Consider the following 26,139-nt stretch of genomic DNA (forward strand, 5'->3'; position numbering starts at 1 on the left):
TCTTTAGTTTGCATTTTCTAGATTTTTATATAAATGGAATAATACATACTATTTTTTTTGTCTGGATTCTTCAGTCCTGTTGTTGTGGTATCAATATTTCATTCCTTTTTATTGCCAAATAATATTCCATTATGTGGATATACCACAGTTTGTTTACCTATTCACTTTTTAATGGGCATTTGGTTGTTTCCAGTTTTTGGCTATTACAAATAAAGCTGCTGTGAACATTTGTGTCTTTTTTTAAATGATAAATTTTAATTTAATTTTAATTTATTTTTTTTATACAGCAGGTTCTTATTAGTCATCAATTTTATACACGTCAGTGTATACATGTCAATCTTTGTATGGACATATGCTTTCCTTTCTCTTGGGTAAACTCCTAGGAGTAGAATGGCTGAACTGCATGGTAGGTATATGTTTAACTTTTAAAGACACTGCCAAACTGTTTTCCAAAGTGATTGTACCATTTTACATTCTTCCCAATGATGTATACGTTTTTCCAGTTCCTCTACATTCTCAACAATATTGTATCAGGCTTTTTAGTTTTGGCTATACTAGTAGGTGTGTAGCAGTATCTTATTGTGGTTTTGATTTGCATTTTCCTAATGACTGCTAATGATGTTGAGCATCTTTTAATGTGCTTACTTGCCACCCATATATAGCTTTTTGGTGAATTACTTGTTTAAATCTTTAATTATCTTTTAATTGAATTGTATATTGTTGAATTGTAAGAGTACTTTATATATTCAATATATTATGTATTCTCAGTAAAGGTGCTTTGTTGGATATATGTTCAGCAAAAAAAAAATGTAAATGTATAACAAAATTATTTTAGTAATTTGATGGCTTCTGTATGACAATATTGTTTCAATACCTTTTTAAAGTGATAATTCAGTTTCAAAAATTCACAAAAATGATTTATACTTCTGCACATATCAATGTTGAAGCAAAATAAGAGATAATTACTATCTTGAACCCACCCTAGATATTACAAATTGAAATCTCACCTTGGCAAAACATAGCACCAGTTGCTCAAAATCGAATGTCCCGCAATAACAGCATTCTTGTTAGTTTCAAAATCCTTTATAATACTTTGAGAAATATCAAATTCTCTTAGCTTTTAATAGAAATAAGATGTTAATGCATAAGTCCTCAAAAGAATTTGGCAGACAAAAAGAAACATTAAACAACACAGATTTATTACAGAGTCAGTTATGCATTATATAGTTTCAAAGGCTATTACACTGAATCATACATAACCACTTTACATAATGTAATCAGTGTTTCAGCTCACCCTGTTTCTCCTCTATACAGTATATCAAATATTTCATGCTTTCCCTCTTATCTTCCAAACCCAAACTCCTATTTTGTACTTATTTGAACTGGTTTTCAGTTTAATTATGTTAATTTATAAGAAGTTGAATCTCTGTCCAAAGGAAGGTATTTGCATTTTGTCAGAATAGCATCTTAACTAAAGTAAAAAAAATTTTTTTAACTGGAGGATGTGTTAGGGAGTTATACCTCTATCTGGTCTTTTGGAGGGGAGAGGACAGAGCCAATACTCTCACTCTTCTTTTGCATCCCTTTTCCATGTCTTGGAATGCTTTTTTCTCCAGTCCTCAGGTGCCCTGTCTGTAGGGTATTTAAGCCTGTAGGCAGCCAACAACTTGCCACTTACAGCTTTCTCACCCTGGGAAGTGCGGGGCATTTTCTTACAGTGAGCCAGAGATTAGAGAGACCTCAAATGAGGTGGAAAATAAAGTAGTAATGGGCGAGAGGACACTGTATTAAGATTAGAGAGAACGGTTCACGATCGTTTGCCCTTATCATCCATCTTTTGGGAAACAACATTCTAACTTTATTGCCTACTGCTTTTCAATGAACTCCAGCTAACCTGGCCAATTTTTTATTGCCTGGACAAGTCATAAGCATTTTAACAGTGCACGGGCTTAAAGCATTGCCCCCACTCTGATTTATCTGAGTTCTACCAATACAAACCTTATGGGCCTAAATCTAGACCCTTCTCCACATTCAGTGACTTATCATACTTCTCTGAACTTCCATTGCATTGGGGAGTAGGGCAGAGCAACAAACCATGGATGTAGGAAGAGGAAGATGATAAGCGCTGGTCATGCTGAAAGGACACCAAGAATGAAAAGATACCTATTGTGCTGTACACTGGAAATAAGTCTTGTGCTGTGATATGCTGTGCTTAAGAGATTAGTTGCCTGAGCTGTGTGTTAAGAAAAAGATAGTCAGTGCAGGAATGGCTATAACTGTTAGAAGAGACTGGCTGCAGGTGGATGAATAAATTATTTAAGGGAAAACAACCTGAAATCGAATTCAGAGAAGGTGGGTATCAGTTCCAAATGTTTGCAGTTTATGAGTTCTCACATACATCTACCTATACAGCTTGAGTTTATAGCCTTCTGAGTATTTTCTACACTATTCAGGGACTCGAGGCAATTGCTGCAGGGATCTCCATGATACTAGCACTATGTTTATAATGGTCTTTCTCAACTTAGAGCTTTCTGAAGACCAGCAAACCACTCACCTCTTCACTATACACCCCAACAGACTCTGATTTACCTATCATTTATTAACTCTTTGCATTTATTTATTTAACATATATTTGTGTCCTTATGTGAGCAAACCCACATAAGAAGGTACTCAATAAATATCACTTCCTCCTTATAATGCCAACCTAAAGAATTTGGACTTTATCTTCCTTAGGCAACATTGAGATACTAGAGATATTTAGGTTGGGGACCTCTGTTTTAGAAAGAGATCTCTGCTGACACTGTGAGGAAAAATTAGAGAACAAGAAGGAAAAATGCTGGAAACAGGAAGGCCAAAATGGTGACCATTTTAATAGTTCAAGCAAAGGAAAGGAGTCTAAATTAGAGCAATAGAAATGAAGACAGAGAGGAAGAGATTTCAGAGACAAAGGTAGACTATTGAAGAGCGATTGGATATATAGCAAGCAAGAACCAAAGATGACCCTGAAGCCTCTGGCTGGGTAACATACTGGCTGTTGACGCCAGTGACCAAAAGAGTAAATTCAAAGGAGGAGCAGAGTTGGGGCTGAGGGTGACAAGTTAATAATTCAGTTTTAGACAAAACTGGGTCTGAGTACCATTAGTACATTCATGTGAAAGTATCAGAGAAAGGACAGACAAGCTGAAATTATATAAGGATGTCTGGGAGGTACCATTGTATAGGTTCACCACTGGAATGGGTGAGTCTGTGAAGAAGAAAAGAGGGCTGAAAATGGAACCCAAGGGTTCCATTTACAGTGTGATAAGCAACATTTACACTGTGATAAGAGAAAGATGAGCCATGAATGAATGGAGGAGATTCTGGGGGAAAAAAACAGTTTCAGAGAAATCAAAAAAAGAGCTGATTCAAGAAGAGAGGAAAATTTTGTCTAAGTTCCAAAGGTTTCAAATATGAATTCCCTCAGACATCTCCTTTCTCTCTGAACTCCTAAAGAAACATAGTTCCTATAACAATTATTTTGATACTCTATTGCCAAAAAAACTGCTATTCAATTGTTGTATTTTTTACTCAATACTTACTAGGTATGTACTTCTGTAAGGCTCTTTGGGACACAAAAATTTGAGCCAAGGAACCCAAGGCTAGGTGAAGGAAGTATGATGTAGTGTAGTAGAAAGAAGAGAGTGGAAGGACAAAATCTAAATCCTGAATCTATTCACCTTTATGACCTACAGCAAATTACTTAAACTCTGTGTCTCAATTTACTTATAAAGTAATAACAATAGCCATCCTTTATGAACCTCTACTATGTACACTTACTGTACTTTATCCCATTAACCTCTTAACATTGTATGAGGTAAATATCATTACCCTCCATTTACAAGAGATCCAGGGCAATTTAGTAACATGCCCAAAGAGGCTCTGCTAGTAAGTGCAGAGCTGGGGACTTTAATGTAGTTCTGAGCCTATACTGAACTTTTCTGGTGAATTTAACCGGTGCTGAGGAGATGTTCCTTTCTCCTGGTAAGTTGTGTGTGCATGCCTTTTCTTCTGACCAAGGTAAAAACTTCTGAAAGGAACAGATGTCTTCCATCAGTACCGTGCACATATACATAATGACAATCAATAAATAGTTGTTTAGGGCTTCCCTGGTGGCACAGTGGTTGAGAGTCCACCTGCCGATGCAGGGGACACGGGTTCGTGCCCCGGTCCGGGAGGATCCCACGTGCCGCGGAGCGGCTGGGCCCGTGAGCCATGGCCGCTGAGCCTGCGCGTCCAGAGCCTGTGCTCCGCAACGGGAGAGGCCACAGCAGTGAGAGGCCCACGTAACGCAAAAAAAAATAATAAAAAATAAATAAATAAATAAATAGTTGTTTATGGAATAAATACAAATTTGTTTCCAGGTGCCCATTTCCCAAATTTTCCTTATAATTAAATGATCAAGGCAAATAGCTTAAGATTACATAATGCTATTCTGGAATATATTCCTCATGTAACTGTGGATTCAATTATAATCTCAAACCATCAACCTGTAAAACGGCAGCTTATGCATATAAATTTCTTTTTAAACACTTAACTGTCAGGAATGCATTATTTTAAATTTTAAATAGTCTAAAATTCGATAAATGAGTAAATTATTGTTTCAAATACTTCTTGAATCCATTTAAACTCTAAAGATACAGGCTAAAATCCCATTTCTCATAATGAATTATGATAAACTGTCTGAAAATTTGCCTGGACAGGATCAAAGATCAGAATTTAGAAAACTACTACAACTTGTAGCCCACGGCAGTTAAATAGGATATAGAAACAAATGTCACTTAGTTCAACATATAAATTAGCCTTCCACTCCTCTCAACCTTCCACTCATTCCACAAATATTTACTGGAGGGACAGGTACTATGGTAGGCTCTGATGATAGAAAAATCAATTAAGACACGGGTCCTTCCTTCTAAAACTTCTAAGTTTAATGAGATAGTTACATGGACAAGAATGTGTGATACACACGGCCAGGGGAGCACAGAGAGAGATGAGTCTTGGGAGTTGTGGTAAGTCTCCACAGAGGGGTGATGTCTGAAATAGGCCTTGACAGACCAGTGGGAAGATGAGCCAGAGAATGGACACGACAAGCGTGGAGAACAGTACGAGCACACACGTGTAAGTATGAGAGACCATGTTATCTTTGAGAAACAATTAGTAGTTTGGCTACTTGGAGAGCAATGATGGGGGAGATGAGGTTATGTATAAGGTAAATTTGGGTCAACTGGTATATTATACTAAAGAGTTGAGATTTCATCTTATTGATAATAGAAGCCATGGTTAGATTTTTAATAAGGAGAATGAAAGTGTAGAAGATTAACTGGAAAGGAGAGAGATGGTAAATATCCTCCTCCTCACCTTTATTCCCCCCTCCGGACCTATAACCAATACTAGATTTTGATAAAATGAAAATTCAATCCAATTATCTTTTAGTATATTGGGAACAAAGGTAAATAAGGCAGGACCCAGACTCTCAAAGAAATTACAACTTAGTAGGAACAGAGACATGTATGAAACTAATTTTTATAGCAGTATGGAGGTGAAAAATGACATATCAAAAGTATAAGTAAAGTGAGATTTAAAGGAACTGATGAGCAATTATAATTCAGGGAATCAATTTAAATAAACTGAACAAGCATCTGTTGAGTGTAAATGTTGAACAGAAGAGAGGAGCTTATCACCCCCATTTCTGGTGTTTGCTTCCATGTCGAGAACGATCTACTAACACATAGTCACGATGTCACTCTCCTCCTTCACTCACCCCTCCCAGGGCAGATGGGATGGCTTATCTGGTTGGTAAAATTGGGACAACTCCTACCTCGTCCTCTTGGGAGCTGGCCTGCTGGCAAAGAGTGGTGTTCTGTATTCTCTCAGTCATACTGGGAATGGTGCCTGATCTCCCAAGTGAATCTGTGGGTTTCTGTTACTGCCATAAGTTCGTGGGCCAATCTACCTAATTCTAGGGTTCAGACAGGTCACATTCTCCAGTAGCTGTTTTTCTTTTTCAGTAATAAACAGTGTGACCGTATATCTGTTAAAATTATTAAAATGGAGACCAAACTTGAAAATTCCTTAGGCAGACAATTCCAGTTAAGCTACAAAGGCAAAATCTAATTTAGCTTATTCTGCAACACAAGCAAAATTTAACTTAGATTATTTCTTTTAAATGCCTCCAAAAATAATAAATGAACCACACTGTTTTCCAAAGTGGTATGCTATGATAACTTTTAACCAATCCCCTGTCCTTTGGAAACCCCACTGCTATAACCAATCATTATAAAGATTAAACAACTTCCACATTTTTGCTATATAAGCTGTCCTATAACAACACACCTCTGAGCTTCATTCCACTGTCGGTTTGAAGACTCCCAGTTCACAAACTATAGCTTTATGCACAATAAACTCTTATTAAATACAATTTTGATTGATCTGATTTTAATTTTTAACATATCCCAGTTCATACACATTGGGCCAGTATCCCATTAGGTTAGCTAGTGTCCCTTTCACTCTCAAAAGTGTTCGTTTTGGATGATAAATTATATTCTCATCCTAGTAATAAAGGTGGTGTTCTGATCTCTATATGTCATACTCTTCTTTGTCATTCTCTAATTGGTTCAAATCTCAGATATATAAAACAGAAGTATCATCCGTAGAAAATTCAAAGGGCAGTAAAACACAATATTGGTCCCTAAGAAGCTAATTATAAGGCAAGTTGGAGGTACAGTAATGAGTGTAACTCTGAAAATACAAATAGGGGTACCTCCCTGGTGGTCCAGTGGCTAAGACTCCATGCTCCCAATGCAGGAGGCCCAGGTTCGATCCCTGGTCAGGAAACAAGATCCTACATGCCGCAACTAAGAGTCTGCATGCCGCAACTAAACATCCTGCATGCCCCAACAAAGATCCCACGTGTCGCAACTAAGACCTGGCACAGCCAAATAAATAAATAATATTAAAGTAAATAAATAAATAAAAATACAAATAAGTGTATGACATGGTGAAGAGTAGTGTGAAGGTTTAAAAGAAGGTGAGAGATCACAGTGGGTTTGGAGCCTTGGGAAGGTTCCTCATCAGTACCAGATATTCATGTTATGCTGCCCATTCTGTAACAGAGAAGAACAAACCTGAAATATACACGATGGCCCATTCTCAAGGCTCTGCCTCCCAGGTTTGACCTTTAATGGTATAACACTTTTCATTCATATAGAGATAAAAAATTGTGGAACAGAGAATAACATTTGTCTTGTCGGAGGTTTACAGGAACATCATGACCTGACCTACATGGACAGCTGCAAGAACAAAGGATTTGGGCACAGAGAAGTTTGCAACAACTAGCCACACCCCCTCCCTTTTCAGTATAAAAGAAGCCTGAACTCTAACTCGGGTAAGATGGATCTCTGGGACACTAGCCCACCACAGCCTCGGTCTGCTGGCAAGTGACTACTCCTTGCCCCAACACCTCATCTTTCCATTTACTGGACTGTCGTGCAGCAGGCAGTATGAGCTTTGACTCAGTAACAATTCCAATTATTTATATTCAGGTCAGCTTTCCTACTGGCTTACATAACTCTTGAAGGCCAGAAAGTAGATCCTATTCATTTTTGACTTGTTTATTGCCTCAAAAGAACAGGTAATCAAAAAATTATAGAGAAATGAATAAAGCAGCATTTGAGCTGGCCCTTAAAGAATAAGCATAATGTATAGCCAATCAGAGGGGCACTCTAGGCAAAGGAAGTGTCATCTGTGCTATGAGTGGGGTTACTCAATCTGGAGACTACTGACAGTTTGGGCTGGAAAACTCTTTGTGGGGATGGGAGTGGGGCTGCTGTCCTGTGTACTGTAGAATATTTAGCAGCATCCTGGCCTCTATCCACTAAATGCCAGTAGCAACACACCCCTCCCACTTTGTGACAGCCAAGTTTTCTCCAGACATTACAAATGTCTCACCGGGAACAAAATCACTAATTTTGCCCTCCACCCTTCTCTGTTGAGAACCACTGTCATAGAAGAAGGAAAACAACATTTACTGAGTTACCATTAATGTGTAAGATTCTATGCTGGGTGCTGTGAGAATCAGCAAAATAAAAGACATATCCTTCCACTAAGAAGGAAAAAACTGTTATGTGTAAAGAATAGATGAAAAAAAAAAGCTCTAATAATGCCAATGGGGGGTTATTACATTTAGTATGAGCTGAAATAGGATTTTTAATATTTGGAGATGAAAGAAGAGGCACGAAGTGGGTGCCGAGGCAGGGCAGGGTTGTGGAGTCTTGAATGCCACCTAAAAAGATTTTTGAGCAAGGCAGTAATATAATTAGATCTGTGTTAAACCGACAGAATCGTGTTTTCTTTGGTAAGCAGATTTAGGACAATATCAATATAGCAAGCATTTAATAATATGAATTTTGATAATAAAAACTTTCTTATCACTCTTCTTGTTAAAAATTAAAACCTCCTAGCATATCAGTAATAATAATAAATATATTAATTATATAGTAAGTATAGTAAGGTTAATTATAGAAATCAAAATATGTGGTACCTGAGGTGGTGGCAGTCTGATTGTGTAAGCTTCTATGCTTAGACAAACTTGAGTTTCTGTTACATTGATGTCTAATACTGAAAATAAAATTATTAACTGTGAACTTTCCGGAATTATTACTCCATCCTATCAAATTAAGTATTTTAGTAACAAAAGAAATTAATTTAACTCAATTTATTCAAGTTGGAAACTCAGTTAAGAACGGATTTTTTTCACACATGGTAAAATTCAAATAATCACCATATAATATTTGATGGTCTATAGATGAGACATCTAAAAGAAGACAAAAGCATATGTGGGTATGTATCTGTAGGGTAGGGTTACAATAAGAAAAATGAGACATCTCACAATTGAGAGGAAAACTCAACAAATACTTTTTAGAAGTCTGACATCTATTATATGTGAAAGATGAAGGCTCTTCTTAAATTAGAAGAGGTACCAGGCTATGCTTTTGACTTCACTAGTCTTACTAACAAATGTCCTCAAATATACTGGCAGATATATTCCAGATCTTTCAGAGCCCCAAGGCTTCTATCTTGCTTTCTTGTGATTAAAATTACTTACACAAGTCAGATAGTGGTACCTGGAATAAAGCACGACAGGGCTTCTGGTGTACTGGTAGTGTTATACATCTACAATTTGTCAGTTTTGCCATAGAATATTACATTCAGTAAAACTAGATGAAAAAATTCTAACACACGAGTGAGGAAGTTTGCTCTCCTAAGCTGTTATCTTTAACCTCCGACAGCTGTAGTCTCCTGACAGTGTTTGGGGATGGAACTAAATTTAGGTAATGAACCCGTTCATCCAGAGCTAATGCACAGTGAGTGCCACTTTCCAACTTAAACATAAAACCAGAGCAAGGAGGGCAAATAGGCTTCAGCTTGAAAGTCAACTCAGAGCAAATACTCTGTGGATTACAGGAGCTAGTCCGAGATTTAAGGCTACGGCCAAATGGTGGTAAAAGCTCCTATGACTGACAATAATGTCTACTTGGCTCAGGATTTCCCCCATCTGCTATCTCTGGACTACTATTTAGGAACATGTCTACCTGCAATATAACCATGCACATCAATGAAAGAATTAGATTAAACCATATTGTAAACTGTGTGTTTTAGATCATCTGTGTCTCTTTAGACAATCTTTTTTTTTTTTTTTAAGAAGAAAAAGAATCATGTACTCAAAAGAAATAAAGTTTTTACTTACAACAGTACTAAAGAATTCTCATGATATGGCTCTGGAAACTATACTTTATAAATGCCTGCAGAATTAAACTCCTTTTTGGTCACAGTTTTCTTTAAGTAGAGAAATTAAAAATATAGCTTTTATTCCAATTAAGAGAAGTGATTTTTTTTTCTTATGTAAGTAGAATGTATATTTTGAACCAGAGGTGATTTCCTGAGTAAAACTGTGATTACAACAATATATGATTAAATTCTGATATAACCTAATCATCAAGATTTAACAACCTAACCATCTGTACCGTTCTTTAAACAACTGTTATTATATTAATGTTTTAACTACTAACTTACGTATTTTTACTTACCAATAGCACTTTGCTTTCCCATCTGAGAAAGAAATTCTCTTCCTTAAAAAATTCACAGGATATGCCATATTATTAAAACTTATAAATGCTTAATATAACCTTTTTATGTAAAATTATCAAAGCTATGGAAAATGCTTTAAAATACAGTTTTAGGGACTGCACCCTGGTGGTGCAGTGGTTAAGAATCCGCCTGCCAATGCAGGGGACACGGGTTTGATCCCTGGTCTGGGAAGATCCCACATGCCGCGGAGCAACTAAGTCCATGTGCCCCAACTGCTGAGCCTGCGCTCTAGAGCCCGTGAGCCACAACTACTGAGCCTGCGTGCCACAACTACTGAAGCCCGTGTGCCTAGAGCTCGTGCTCCACAACGAAGAGTAGCCCCCGCTTGCCGCAACTAGAGAAAGCCCATGGAGCAATGAAGACCCAACACAGCCCAAATAAATAAATGAATAAATAAAATTTTAAAAGTAAATAAAATGAAGTTTTATATGAATATCTAAAGACAATTCAGAGAAAAAATACAATCACTCAAAGTATCTCTTCAATTAAAAGGACAGAAATACCCAGTTCTTCCCTCAAATATTTATTCCTGGTATAAAATATTTAGAAAACAGATCTCAATAAAAAATTCAAACAGACTTTTGGTTCCAACAATACTGGTAATTTGTGTTCATTTTATTATAATGCTCCGTAACATATTTATTCCTCTTTAAATGTCAAGTATTCTATAATAAAAACATTTTTTTTTTCAAAGAAACACTGGAGCCCTCTGGATATAATCCCAAAGTAAGGAGATGACACTTATGTTGATGTGGGCTTGCTTGAGAATGCTTGGTTGGGGCTATGCTTTAAAAACCATTCCCTAAAAATAATATCTTAAAATTAAAAACACATGTCCATAATAGCAGTAAGCTAGCTAGTTCGGAAAGCCCCAATGACTGAAAGAGATAAAGTCACCTTGCACCAAGAGATGGCCAGCTTTATTCCAAGCTGGAGCAAGTCTAGCTGTGAGTGAATATGAAAGGCAGTTTTGAAGAATTACAGGAATTACTCGTTGTGGAGCCTCCACCTAAAATATTAAAGCACAAAATATGGGCAAGTTCACAGCAATTGTTATGTCCCTACAAACTCAGAGAAAAGTGTCTGTGTGTTTAGAGCACCACCTAACAAACTGGGTTATCCTGGATATAAGTTATAGTCATCACTACAGCTAATCCTATCTGGTTCTAAAGTTTAAAAAGTGTTAAAATATATTCACTTTGAAACTATGCCTATAATGGGCAAATTCTACCTGCTTATCCTGTCTCAATAAGCCTAAATTTTTGGAGCTCCGGTGCTAGGACCCTAAACTTTACTTTGTATTTTGCTGTACACAAAGGAAACAAGTCCAGAACTATATTGTAATATTTCTCATTATGGTTCACTCTAGTTCAATATCAGAAAACAATTAAATATTTACATGGGCACACATGCAACCAGCAGAGTATCTCTACTTGTACAGAATTTTTAATGATTAGATGGGAAACTCATGAGTACCCTCAGCATATTGATTAAAGAGGGTTTCCAGGCTGCAGTGCAGGGAGGAGGAATCCTGGAAGAGGCAGTGGGCTCTGTGGGTTGAGCAGACAACTGAGAGTCCAGGGAGACCAAAGAAGCTAGAGTTTGGGGGTTAAGTATTGAGAGAAGAGAGCTGCATAGACAGAAAACTCTGAGATCAGCGGAGTCCCTCCTTGAGTATTCGGTTGCATATGGAATAGCACATGCATATGAGGAAACTTCTCAGGGCTGTTTGCTATACAAACGTCCTTACAAATGTAGCCCAGAAGAAAACACTGCCATTGCCTTTGCTAGCATGTAGAAAAGTGAGCGAGCCAAAGGTAACTGTCACCCAGTAAGTAAAAAGGAGGGAATTATTTCCTACTTTAAGATTCCTGAAGGCAGGAAGTTTATCTGGTTCACAGCTCTATCTCCAGAAACAAGTAAAGTGCTCAGTATATTATAGATGTGTAATAAATATCTGCTGTGATTATTATCATGTAGAAAATATCTATATAAAGAAAAATTGAGCATAATCATGAAGGCTCCACAAGGGTGGGAAAGAATATTGCCTTCCCACAGATTGTAAATGATGGCTAAAACCAGCTTTCAGGTTATTCAAACATTTCTCAGGGAACTGCAAAGAATCTCCAGGTAGTGTTGAGATCTTATCATCCTCCTAGAACTTAAAGAAAGCATCTCATCTTGGAGATGACGGAAAACCTCATTAACCCGAACCCCACTAGGTGTAGGAACAGAGGCCAGCAGTGATGCCTGGATGGGCTGCTGGAATAACAAAGGATACAGTGCCTCAGTGATCAATGCAGAGACATGAGGGAGCTCCAGCAAAGTCTCCATGGCCTGAGTAACTGAGACATGACAGGTGCTCAACTCCACGTATTCATTTTTTTTTCTTGCTAAGATCCAGACACTCACCACCACGGGAAATACAATCTATAGTGTTTTGTTCCTCTACTTATTAGCTATATGATTGTGGACAATATTTTCACCTCTCTGGGTTTCATTTTCATCATCTGTAAAAATGGGGATATTCACTTTTTGGAAGATACAGATGATAAGTGAAGTTATGCCACATAAAATGCCTGCAAGAAAGTACCCAACAAAATTAAGACTCTTCCCCTCTTTCTCTACTAAATGTGCACAAAATAATTGTCCTGGGAAAAAAAATGTTGGGTTCTTTCACATGCATAGCAATAACTTATGAGAAAGATACTCCAATTTTTGTTTACTGACAAAAGCAGCTGAATACAAAATCAATATAAACAACATCTGGAATTATTATCCTTTTTAAAACTTACCTTAGCTCCATATTTTTCAATATAGGCATTAAGTTTTCCAGCTTTATAAAATGGTATCTATTAAAAAAATCCACATTGATAAGAAGGACTTAACATAAATATATTATTAAATAATGCACTACATAAAGAATTTAAACATTATTCAGCAGAGTAAAGCAGAGGGCCATCATCTTAACAGTTTCTATGCCCAGGAGAAAGAAGCAGGTAATAATCATTCTCTTCCTGAAATAGAATCTGTGGGTACATTCCAAAGTGAGGAAAGCCTTTCTGGGAGTGACCTGAATCCAAAAACCATATAAATGAAAAGGCCAATAAATTTCATATAATAAATATTTAATACCTTTCTTAAGAAACAGTAATTTCTTAAACATGAATAAGGAAAATGGACACACGTGGAAGATCAAGAGAAAGTTCAAAAGGCTAAGGTGTTCCAATTAACCAATGAAACAGAAATTAAAAGAAGATATTATTGATATTTTTAACCTAACAAATTGGCAGATATGCAAAGACTGCTAATATTTAGTGTTTGTGAGGATGTCGAAATATAGGTTCTCTCATACACTATTTATTAAATGTAATCTAGTAAAAGCTTTTCAGAGCACAATTTAGCAGCATGTAGATTACAGTTTAAAATGTACTGCAATCCAACATCTAAGAATTTAACCCACAGAAACTACCAGATAAATTAAAATGATATAATTTCCACTTCCTGAAGCATTGTTTATAATAGCACAAGACTAAAAACTCAGATGAGCATTAGAAGGTAATAATTAAATTATTATACACCCATACAATGAAATATTTCACATCCTTAAAAATGAGTAAAATATATGTACTGACACAGAACAATACCCAGGCTGTTAAAGGGGAAATAAAAGGTAAGTTTCAAAATAGTATGTATAATAATCCCATTTTCTATTTTAAATATTTTTGTAAAAATTTTTACAGTGTGTAATATCTTTGTAAGAAAGTAAAACATATTTTTAGATGGCAATTTTCCTCTTACTATTCTTGCTAGGATTAGGATACTAGAATTTACCAGAACTCTAAAACAATGTCCTCCTTGTTTCATAAATTTTTCAGGTAGAAAAGAACACAAATAAGAGACTTTACTGTATACTTGTTCACCAACAGCTTGTCTTTCTTAAAAGCTATATTAAGGATGAAAAGATAAAAGATGGACATAAAACCATAAAACCTAGAAGAGAAATAAAAGACCTGAAGAAGATTTTGAATGGTCTATCAGCATTGTTATTAAATATTGACTTCACTGGGTTCTAGGGAATTATAATCTCAGAATCAGAGGATTTTCCGAAAGATTTTGACAAAAATCTCAGGGAAATATAACTTTTATAAAGATTCTTGGTACTTTATTTATCATCCCAGTTATATACAGCACTGGTAATATATTTCTTGTTCTAATTTTACTAAGAAAAAATTTTAATGAAATTTCCAAATTAAAAAAAACTATTGAGCAGGTGGTGGTATGATGAATTGGGAGACTGGGATTGACACATATACACTATTACGTATAAAATAGATAACTAATAAGAACCTGCTGTATAAAAAACTAAAAGAAAATTCAAAAATTCAAAAGAAAAAAAAAAACCTATTGACCTAAGTTCTTTAAAAATTGGAGATTTGCTGGAACAAGAAACTTCTCCTTTTATATTGAATGTAATTCTAAAGAATAAAATATAAGAAAAGGATTAAGTCTGTGCTATCTTAAAAATTATGCCGTAACGTATTTTATTCATTGATAATCTTTATCTTAACATTAATGACAGGGAAAACTAAATATGAATTTAGAGCCACAAAAATGGATCTTAAACATCAGGTATATCAAAGTTAAAGTCTGTTAATGGTTTGATCAACCTACAACACAATGTAATTTGTCTTCATAAACCATGTTCAATTTGAGCTATAATACCTGAATTAATGTTTATCAATATTGCTCCCAATAATTAGTAATAATACTTTATAAAATGTTAAAATACTTACCGCCATCACCACCCAAATTTGGGTAAATATTTCAGGTACAGGTGATGTCAGGATATCTTGGTGCAAAAACAGCAATTGCCTGTGGAGATGAAATGTATTAATTTTAAAGTGGACTGCCCACTCTCTGTTTTTACTTTACCAGAACATTTAAAAATTACTTAGTTCCAATCAAAAGTTTACGTTTCTTCTAGCCAAGGATTTATTATAGATTTCTGTATCTCTCACCACACTTAGCATGTTGCCTTGAACACTGTAAGCAGTCAGGCAAGATTTAAATTAAGAGAATTATAAAGTTTTAGATATATTAATATGAAAACTTGTCCATGCATCTGTTTCCTAACTCCTTTCATCTGTGAACCAAAATTTCTCTTTAATTCTATTTATTTATTTTGGCTGCGCCAGGTCGTAGCTGCAGCACGTGGGATCTTCACTGCGGCATGCGGACTCTTAGTTGCAGCATGCAAACTCTTAGCTGTGGCATGCATGCAGGATTTAGTTGTGGCATGCATGCAGGATCTAGTTCCCCCACCCGGGATCGAACCCAGGCCCCCTGCATTGGGAGCACAGAGTCTTACCCACTGAACCACCAGGGAAGTCCCCAAAATTTCTCTTTTAAAACTCCAATTCTATCTTAAGTATAGACTTGAAAAAGTCTAACCACTGTGAAGAATCTAGCTCTTTTAATTCCTGTTTCTTGCATTTTCCTTTTTTTTTTTTTTTTTTAAAGTAGTGGTCAGAAGCACTGGAGGAAGGAGTCTAAGGATTCACCCATCAGTGAAATTATCAATTATTTTAGTGTGAGAACTATTGACTAGATTCTTTTTCTTCAAAAAGGAAGTTTTTTCCAAGCCAGAATGAAGTGAGTAGCGGTTTTAGTTCAGTATTCAAAAGTCAAATGAACTTACAACAACAATCATTACAATTCAAATTACCATCAATAATTTTGTTGGAAAAAATGGGAAAAACATAAAAGGGAATAGAGGTGGAAATGTAAAAATTTTCAAAATTATTAATCATTAAGGAAACAAATTTTAAAAACCAGGAGTGTGTGTGGGGGGGATTACATCAAAAAGTGAGATGGGTCAATCTGTTTCTGGTGGCCTCATCTCTGTCAGAACTGTGGTGCAGCAGGTACGTGCTTTTGCAAGGCCCGCCTTTGACACAACCACATCTCTGCTCTCTGATCCAGCCTCTTTGTCAGTGATTGGAACAATAAGTCAAAACACTCCTCTCTATGGGCATGACCCATATGAGGGTGAACAGCAAAAAGTCTCTCTTAAGGTTTTCTACTTATTTGTTTCCCAAAGGGGTCACAAGTGAATGCTCAATGGGTATCAAATTGTACCTTAGCAGGAGGGTACAGACTCCTGGCTGCATTTGAGTGGGAAAATATACAGTGGGCAGGAGAAAAGTTTTATAAATAAGAGCAAAATGGAGGACACCCCAAGAGTGTCTTATTTCTGGCCCCTAGCAATCTTATACATGTTTGTTCCTTTCCAAGAAATTCAGTTACAGATATAAGATTGTTACCTATTCTAAGAGTTCTTTTTTGAATGTCTCAAACAATTGAAGGGGCTAATACATGGTGGGTCCTCAGTAATCACAGTGTTATACTTTAGGCTTCGACTAAGCTGTTTTTCAGCTTAGTCTTGGGTCAGATATTTCAAGATAGTTCTTGGAGAAATATTCCTCAGAAATACTCTTATATCAACCTGAAAATTTAAAAATTATATTAATCTAAAATGTTTACAGTATCTCCTAAAGTGCCTCATAAACAGTAGGTACTTCATATATATTTATTAATTACTATCTCTATGTTTTGGAAGCCTGATTTAATTCATCAATGTCTATAAAATATTTAAATTAAAATATCACACAAGAAGCCACAAATATAAAAACTCAAAAGTGAGATAGTCTATCTCAAGTATTTCAAGTCCTCCTCTAAATGTAATTCAGTATACCTGATTAGAACAAAACTGAATTCCTTTATTTCAAAATTATATAAACAGACTGAGTAAATGAATATTTTGCTTTAAAGGAGATACTATTAAAACAGCTCTTAAAGGTCTCAAAAAGTTTATAGTCTTAGTTATAAGATGTGCTTTTTTTACCTGCATATCTTCAACTGTGTACTCCTCGTCTCAGTATCTGCCACTCCATTACTCAATACTATCCTGACAGCACAGAGTTGGTGTAAATCTGGGAGCGTGATGAAGAACAGCGACTGCTGCCTACAGTCATTCATACTTTCTTGTTGACTGAATGTCTCAGTAATCAGGCCTTTAAAAATAAACAACAGTAAAAGGGTAGCAAACTATTTTACCAATAGGGTTTCAATACCAATCCATTACAGAATATTTGATATTGTGTTAGTACAAGATGATAAAAACAAGTTAGCAAACATCAACAGTTAAGTGTCATTCACATTTTACCTATGAGTTTTTCTAATGATAATCTAGAATTTGGGGGGGGGTACAAGTTTTATAAGGATGTGATTCGTATAACAAACAATTCACCTATTTAAAGTGTACAATTAAATGGTTTTTATTATATGCACAGAGTTGCAACCATCACGATACATTTTAGAACACTTTTGTCACCCCAAAAATATAAGCTAGAATTTTAAACCTGCAGTTCTATACAACAAATAGAATAATTTGAGTACAAATAATACAAAAAACCCCAGCAATGTGTATTAAATGCCTACTCTGTTCTGGGTACTAGATATGTTTCTATTATAGTTTTTATTTAACAAATTCCTTCTAAAGCTTCTGGCTATTCTTAAGTTTCATTTTGTTTTCAGGAAAATGAAATCTTTCCTATGACAAGAATAATTTCAAAAAATCAAAATGTATAGCAAAGTCGTCTGCCATTTCAGGTTATCTCTATAAAGCACTTCAAAGTTGAAGAATATACTTTCATTATTTTACATGAAAGAAAATGCTTACTGAGATCTCTAAATTTTTATCTAGTTTCCTTTTCCACTAATTATCTGGCTTTCAAACTTCTACGTGGGACACATTTTACAGTTGGTAATTCACAGGGCATAGACTTTGGAGTCTATCTTATGTACGACAGAAAAGAAAACTGCAATGTAAAAGTAAAGCATGTAATTTAAGCTCAATTTCTCTAGGACACACAAATAACATCCAGGGAAGGTAACTGGTATTCTAGTACTTCAAACCCTTAAACACCTACATATTTTCTCTCTTTAAGAAGAAGAGTAGTAATATATCAGTCCTGGAACCTGGGGTGTGACCAGCCTTAGGTCTGATCTCAGTAACCAAATGTCTCTGTGGTGCCCTTCAAGGCAAAGTGGCAATGCCCTTCTGCTCCCCACACATCTTTCTCACTCAAGTACGACAGTGCTTGAAATTTTCATCATTAAAGACCCCTTAGGTTCTTTTAAAAGTGGAAGTACTCTTGGAAATGATTAACACAAAGTCACACAAGGTGTTAAATACCTAATCAAGATGATTTCTGATATTAAAAATAGAACGAGTCCTTCCTTCTCTCTGCTTTTCTACTCTCCTATGTAAATGCTTACTGTTGTGAAATTTTTTTTAAAAAAATGAAGTACAGGGCTTCCCGGATTGCGCAGTGGTTAAGAATCCGCCTGCCAATACAGGCAACAAGGGTTCGAGCCCTGGTCCAGGAAGATCCCACATGCCGCGGAGCAACTAAGCCCGTGCGCCACAGCTACTGAGCCGGCGCTCTGGAGCCCACGAGCCGCAACTACTGAAGCGCGTGCACCTGGAGCCCGTGCTCTGCAACCAGAGAAGCCACCGCAATGAGAAGCCCTCGCACCACAACGAAGAGTAGCCTCTGCTCGCTGCAACTAGAGAAAGCCCGCGCGCGGCAACGAAGACCCAACGCAGCCAAAAATAAATAAATAAATACATAAATTAATAAATAAAATAAAAATGAAGTACAAAGTTCCAAGGCCAACACAATCTACTTCATAACTCTGCTAAAATTCACTGCCTCTGAAGCGTTTTAGTAAAGGGCATCAACAATAAATAAAGTAAAATATAAAACAAAGAACTGACTATGGCTTGGGCCCAGAGGTACAACTGTGCATATTTTAATGGAAGTAGGTCAAAGACATGGGCGAAAGTTAGAGATTTGTTACTTCCATTTCTAAAACACATTTCCCACTGAAAGTACTTTGTGCCTCACTTTTCCTTTGAGTATCTTCCAGCGAAGTCACCAAGAAATTCCTGTGAGGGGCCCTCCCCTTCCCTTGTCAATCTCCAAGAGTGCTCGGAAAATTGTATGGCAACAACGCTGACCTGTTCAGGTACAGGTGAGAATTTATTTAATTTTACTATTTAGAACTACGTTAAAACAAGTTTTTTTCAGTTCATAATTGGCAAAACTTACAAATTAAAAGTTTGTTTTCTTTTCATAGATTGTATACGAACTGTAATGTTAAGGCTCGAGACTCGGTTATACTATATATAACATGCACGGATGAACAGTTAATTAACATACTGATCGGAGACGAGCATCTTTCACGTCCAAGCTGACAAATGGAAAACTTGCTGACTCCAAAATAAAATTCTGACCATATTTCTGCCCTGGTGAAGTGTTACCAGTAAGGAACAGGTACCTAACAAGATTCTCCACGTGATGACTCAGCACCCCAGGAGAACCAAACTCGCTGTGAACGCCCAGGCTGTGAGGTCTAAGCAACTTTCGGCCCCTCTGGAGCTGCAGTTTCTCCCTCTGTTGGGGCCCTCGGTGGGAAAAAGCCTGCCTGCAGGTCGGACTCCTGCTGGCCCACCGATGGCTTCCAAGGTCAACAGGCCAGTCCCCCCGCCCACCCCGGCACTGCCGGGCCCCATCTTCTTAACGCACAGCATGGAACTGGTGGAAACACCTCCAAGGTCTTTATTTAGCTTAAGCACCTTATTTAAAAGGCAGTTCTATAAGTTACCAATTAAATAAGGTGCCCTACTATTATAACCTGTGGGCCTTCGTGAAAGAACGACTCTTCGTTCCTTTCCTTTTTCCTTTTCACAAGCTAGAACTAGCTCTTCACACGCGCGTCCTGTCAAAGCAACGCCCTCGGAGCCATCGCCCCCTGACGCGAACTCACGAGCTTCGCGGTGAGGCGGCCCGGCCTGCAGCGACCTCCCGCGCTCGCCCTCTCAGTCTCTGGCTCAGACAAGAAATTGGTCTCCCGGGTCACGGCCCCCCTCACCTCAGTCTCCAGGGCCGCGAGCCCACGCTTCTCAGCGTCCTCCCGGCGGCTCTGAGGTACCGCTCCCAGCATGCCCCGCGACCTCAGCGGTTCCCTCACCCCCCCCCAACCAGCGCCCCCAGCTTACCCGAGAACCCCCAGAATGCCCCGCGCGCCCCGCGACCCCAAGCGTAACCCCGAGCGCTCCCAGAATGCCCCGCGCGCGCCAGTTTTTCCCGCCAAAGCTTTTGACTGCCTGCGCTGTTCTGCTGGCGCTTGTGGTTCCCAGAGAGAAGAGCCGGAGTTGGCGCCGGTGTGGCCCGTCTCGACGCCCTTGCTGTCTTGCAGAGAGAGGTAGGATGCATCCGCGCGGTATGGCCGCTGGGGAGCCACAGGTGCCGAGCCCCATGCTCGCCGCACTGACGGGCTGTCGGGCCTCATGCGTAGGGCGGCCCTTGGTTCCGGTGAATGTTCGGCGGTGGAACTTCTTGAGTGGGGCGCCCTGCAGCGTGGCGTGGAGCGGAAGCCCGGCTCAAGGGCTAGTTCTTAGGTATTTTATTAAGCGCCTGCTGTGTGCCCGGAGCTTTTCTAGGAGTCACTGATGGAGCATTGAACTAAGAGCGTTCCCTGCCCTCCTGGAGCTTACATTTTTCTTGAGGGTTGGGGGATAGACTAATACGATTAAGTGCGCAAAATATCGGTCTGGAAGATGGTGATAGGTGTGCTGGGACAGGAAGACGGAGTGCCGGGAGAGGCCCTTTTGGAGGTCGCGAGGCCTCATGGAGGTGACATGTAGGACAGAAAGGAGATGGGAGTGGGCGGCCACACGCAGGTCAGGGGAGGACGTTGTAAGGGAGGGAATTGCGAGTGCAAGCAGAACGCCTGAGGCAGGCGGGAAGGTGACCAGCTGGCTGCAGTGGAGCTGGAAGGAGAGGTAGGGACGCGAGGCCGGGAGGTTAAAGCGGATCAGACAGTGTTAGGCTTGAGAAGCTGTGTGTATTGTAACGGGCGCACCCAGGCGCTGTGCTGAGAATGGACTGAAGGGAACAGAGGGACAGAAAGGAGAGCAGCTAGGAGGCAATGGCAGTGGTCCAGGAGAAGGAAGATGCGGCTGGGATCGGGGCAGAGGCAGTGGAGGTGATGAGATGGGATTGCACTGTGAAGATCCTTTGAAGTTAGATCTGATAGGCTGTGGATATGGATTGATGTGGAGTCTGAGAGTTAAGCACAGCTGCAGGGTCTTTGTGCTGACTTGGGAGGATGGGGTTGCCATTAACTTAAGGGGAAGACTGGGAGGAGAAAGTTTGTGGATGAAAATAAGAGGAGGTCAGTTTTGGGACACGTTAACTTTGAGAAGTGAAGAGGAGGAGTTCTGAGGAGAGATCTGTATGTAATAGATGGTATTTAAAATCATGAGACCAGAACAGATCTGGAAGAGAGTGAAAGGGTAGAAAGAAAGAAGTCCTCACACTGACTCCTGGGAGACTCCTGTGTAAGTTCAGGGAGATGAGGAGGAGGAAGCTCATGGGTGGAATGTCAGGAGATTTTTATCAAGTAAGAGAAGATTTGCCACTTTTCAACCTCACATCTTACCAGGTTCGAGAAGTTATACTGTGAAAGAATGAGGTTTTGTATTGTGTTTAAAGTTTGATCTATTAGAGTACTTTACTTATTTTATTTGAAAAATGAGTTTCGGCAAAGAGGAATGCTTTTAGATATCCTAACTTGGTAACGAAGTGCTCAATACTTACATTTTGTTTGGTTATTATAACCACAATGTGAGATTGTAGTAAAGGTTGGTGAGTAAAATCAGCCTCCTATGAAAAACAGTTTACATCAAACATCCAAGTACTAACTAGTCCAATTCTCTTCACATAAAATGTGAAATGTGTGGCTTTTATTTGGATCTTGATTTAAATAAACTATAAAAACTATTTATGAAACAGTCAGAAATTTGCGTACTCTGTATATTTAATTGTACTAAGGAATTATTTTCTAGATGGCAAACTAACATCTAAAGATAATACTTATAAGATCCTTATTTCACAGACATATAGAAGTATTTATGGATGAAATGACATATCTTGGATTTGCTTTAGAATGATCCAGTGGGAGATGAGAGTGGTGACAAAGAGGTAACAGAATTGGCCATGTTTTGATAATTATTGAAAATGAGTGAAGGTTCCTATTATTATCTGTGCTTTTATGTATTTTACTATCTTCTCCACTTTTGTGGTGTGTTTGAACTTTTCTATAATAAAAAGCTTTTAAAAAACTTTTGTTTTTCAAAAGTAAAATAAAGTGAAGAGACAGGCCACAAGTTGGGAGAAGATATTTTCATAAAAGTAACCCACAAGTGATTAGTTTCCAGATTATATAAAGAACTCTCACAAATCAATTAGAGTAAGACAGTCAGTCATAGAAAAAAGCACTAAGGTCATGAACAGGTATTTTGCAGAAGGAAGAAAAAGGATGGCTTATAAGCCTATGAAAAGATACTCAACCTCATTAATTATTAAATCTAAATAAGACCACAATGAAATACCACAGTATTGGCAAAATTCTAAGGGTTAGTAAGGATGCAGAATAAGATCTCCATACACTGTTGGAATGTAGGAATGTAAATTTGAAAATAATATGATGTAATCTTCTGAAGTTGAATATTAACATACCCTTAGACTTAGAAATTCCTTATATACACTTCCCCTAAAGAGACTCTTACATATGTGCACCAAGAAATATGTTTGTAGCAGCATTGTTTGTTGAATAAAATAAGTAAATGCAACAAACAAACAAAATCCCAAATGTTCAGGGACAGCGGAACAGATAGATAAATTGAATTATATTTACAAAATTGGATATTATACAGCAAAGAAAAAAATAATGAACTACATTTATATGCAATAATATGGATAAAACGTTCAAAATTAAAACGTGAACATATCATAAGTACAGCAGGTCCTCTACACACAAACAAGTTCTGTTCCAAGAGCACGTTTCTAAGTCCAATTTGTTTGTAAGTCCAACAAAGTTAGCGTAGGTACCCAACTAACACAGTCGGCTATATAGTACTGCACTGTAATAGGTTTATAATACTTTTCACACAAATAATACATAAAAAACAAACACAAAAAATAAAGAAAACATTTAAAGTCGTACAGTACAGTACCTTGAAAAGTACAGTAGTACAGTACAGCAGCTGGCATACAGGGGCTGGCATCGAGTGAACAGGCAAGAAGTTACTGACTGGAGGAGGAGAGGAGGTGGGAGATGGTAGAACTGAAGGATCGTCAGCAACTGGAGACGGAGGGCAAGCTGCAGTGTCACTCAGGCCTGACATTAATGGCACAGGTTCTGGTTCCTTGCTGGATTTAATTCTGTCTACCCTCTTGGAAAATGATCCAGTGATGTCTGGGTAGTAGCTCTTTTTTTCTCATCATAGATGACAGTAATACTGGATTGCATTCTGAATGGCTGTTGCAACCTTCGTGTACCATTCTACGTTTGGGTTCTGTGCCTCAAAAACTAACAGTGCCTCCTCAAATAAAGAAAATCCCCTTGCCATTTCCTGCGTCATGAATCTCTTTGGTTCTTCAGTTACTTCTTCTTACTCTTGCCTCTCTTCGTCCTTTCTCTAAGCCTCCAGTTCCATCGGGTCTTCATTAGTAAGCTCCTTGTGTTGCACAGCAGCAGTATCGTACGGTAAAGTACACAAAAGCACAACCACTCGTAGAGGATGCACACACGTGACAATGTACGCCAGACACGTGAACTAACTTACGTGACTAGACACGTGAATGCACGTTCGCATCTTTGAAAGTTCGCAACTTGAAGGTTTGTATGTAGGGGACTTACTGTAGACACTTAGACAGTTTTTCAAATTTTTTTCGAAAATGACCACCCTTATATACCTACCACCCAGATCTAAAGATAGAACATTACCTGTATCCAGGAGATACTCCTCATGGCCTCTCCCAGCCACTCACCACTTCCTCAAAGGTAACTACTGTCCCAACTGCGAACACCATACATTAATTTTGCTTGCTTTGAAAACTTAATGGAATCATACAACACAAACTCTCTTGTGTATAGCTTCTTTTGTAAATATTATATTCATGAGATTCATCCATATTGTTGAGGGCAGCGGTATTTTATTCATTTTCATTGCAGGTTGAAGGACAATTTGAGTGCTTCCAGTTTAGAATTATTATGAAGAATTCTGCTAAGACCATTCTTGTTCTTTTGTTTTGTATTTCCTTCTATTCAATATGGATGAGTTTTTAAAACATAATTTTGAATGGAGAAGAAAGTTCCAGAAGACTACATACAGTATAATCCTATTTTTATAAAGCTCAATAGTTCTCCAGGAAAGCTGAATAAATTGTTTGTTGATATATCCATATGTGCAAAACTAATTTTTTTAATAGGCAAGGACATCATGAACACAACTCAGGATAATGATTTTGGGGAGGCAGAAGAATGGGATATGGGAGGAGCCCACTGTCCCCAAGTCAAGTGAAGAGTTCATTGGTGTTCATTTATAGTACTGTGCTTCAAAATATATATGCACATCCATTTATATGTATAAAACATTACATCATACTTTTTAATTAACAAAAAACTACAGAATGTTATAGGGCCCGCAAGAATTTTCATCCAGGGAAAAACTTTCCTCACAGGATACATTTTGATGAAAAGCTTGTGGACAAGCTTATTCAATTTTCCAAGTATATGAGTTACTTAAGTTTCCCTTTATCTCACTCACAGGCATTCAAGATGGGAAGGAATACTCTTAAGGATTCCACGCACTAGTTATCTGTATGTATCTTTTATAAAGATTAAGATTCTTGCATTCTGTTAAATCATGTTTAAACCGTTAGGACATGCAAAGATTAGGCCATACTTCGTAGGTAGCCAAGTACCACATGAAAATGAAGGTCATTTCTCAGAAGAACTACCTGGCGTAGAGTCAGATCTTCAGACAGGAAACTGGAACGAAGATGACAAGACCTATGTGGGTGTTGCGGCCGGGTTCAGCATGCACCTTGGCCGGGAATTCGAAGAACTGGGATGTCTAAGATTGTATTTATGGGTAGAGTATAATCTTCTGCCCTCAAACATACAGAGGGAGACTGGGACTTAGAAGGAAGGGTCCCTATAAAGGGTCCTCACTGGGTGTGCACCTCACAGTCATCTGAGATTCGACAATCAGACAGACTTTTTGAATTGGCATCACTGCTTCATTTATTAAAGGTGAATGAACTATGTCAGGCTCTCATAGTGGAAAATTCTTTTAGGTTATCCTTTAGCAGAGTTCATTTGAATATTCTGGCTCTGCTCTAAGCAAGCAAAGAAAGGGCTTTTTATCCACACTTATGCCAGAGTGTCAAGGAGAGTAGCGTAGTGGTAGGTGGTGGGGAGTGGTATCAGTAATCAGTGAGAGAATCAGGGAAGGAAGGATATGGAGGGATGCAGTTGCATACCGAGAAAGAAGAAACTTTTACTTCCTTCTGACATCAGACTTAGAGGTCCTAGATGGTATTTTTATTTAGGTGTTTCTGATATGGGGCTCTCAGCTTTCGAGAACTCCACTGCCCTCTCCATCATTCCTGTTACTTGTACACTTATGTGGCTGCATTGAGCACCTTGGACTGGTGTTAGGTCCACACACTCATTCATTTTAAACTATTTTCATGCTGCTGCTGCTGCATTTAGCTTCTTTTCCCCAGTTTCCTAGACTTGGAAAGAAAGAAAACAGTTTTACTTTTTGTAGTGTTACCAAGCCAGGTTTGTTTGTCTGACATGCAAGCCAAACGCTGAGACCCTAAGGTTTGCAGCAGAGAAAGGGTTTATTCTCGAGGCCACCAAGTGAGGAGATGGGAGAACAAATCTCAAATCCACTTCCCCAAAGGCAAGGGACTTGGGATATTTATGGAATAAAGCTGGGGTGTCAGGAGCACGGGGAGTGTGAGGAAA

The 26,139-nt window shown here is 38.1% G+C and overlaps 1 protein-coding gene across 1 annotated transcript in view; it reads right to left on the minus strand.

Annotated features, from left to right (window-relative positions):
- The window catches only part of C15H18orf63 (chromosome 15 C18orf63 homolog), a 28,499-nt gene extending 11,276 nt beyond the window's left edge, over nt 1-17,223 (minus strand). Inside the window, exons 1-7 of the mRNA XM_059039698.1 lie at nt 17,090-17,223; nt 14,979-15,057; nt 12,978-13,034; nt 11,080-11,191; nt 10,122-10,163; nt 8,576-8,652; nt 1,008-1,117 (exon numbers count right to left, since the gene is read on the minus strand). Of these exons, the coding sequence (XP_058895681.1) occupies nt 1,008-1,117; nt 8,576-8,652; nt 10,122-10,163; nt 11,080-11,191; nt 12,978-13,034; nt 14,979-15,057; nt 17,090-17,223 (611 nt within the window). The remainder of the gene's footprint in view (nt 1-1,007; nt 1,118-8,575; nt 8,653-10,121; nt 10,164-11,079; nt 11,192-12,977; nt 13,035-14,978; nt 15,058-17,089) is intronic.
- Between the last annotated feature and the right edge of the window lie 8,916 nt (nt 17,224-26,139).

Source organism: Kogia breviceps, chromosome 15 (assembly GCF_026419965.1).
Source record: "Kogia breviceps isolate mKogBre1 chromosome 15, mKogBre1 haplotype 1, whole genome shotgun sequence".
Classification (NCBI taxonomy): Eukaryota; Metazoa; Chordata; class Mammalia; order Artiodactyla; family Physeteridae; genus Kogia; species Kogia breviceps.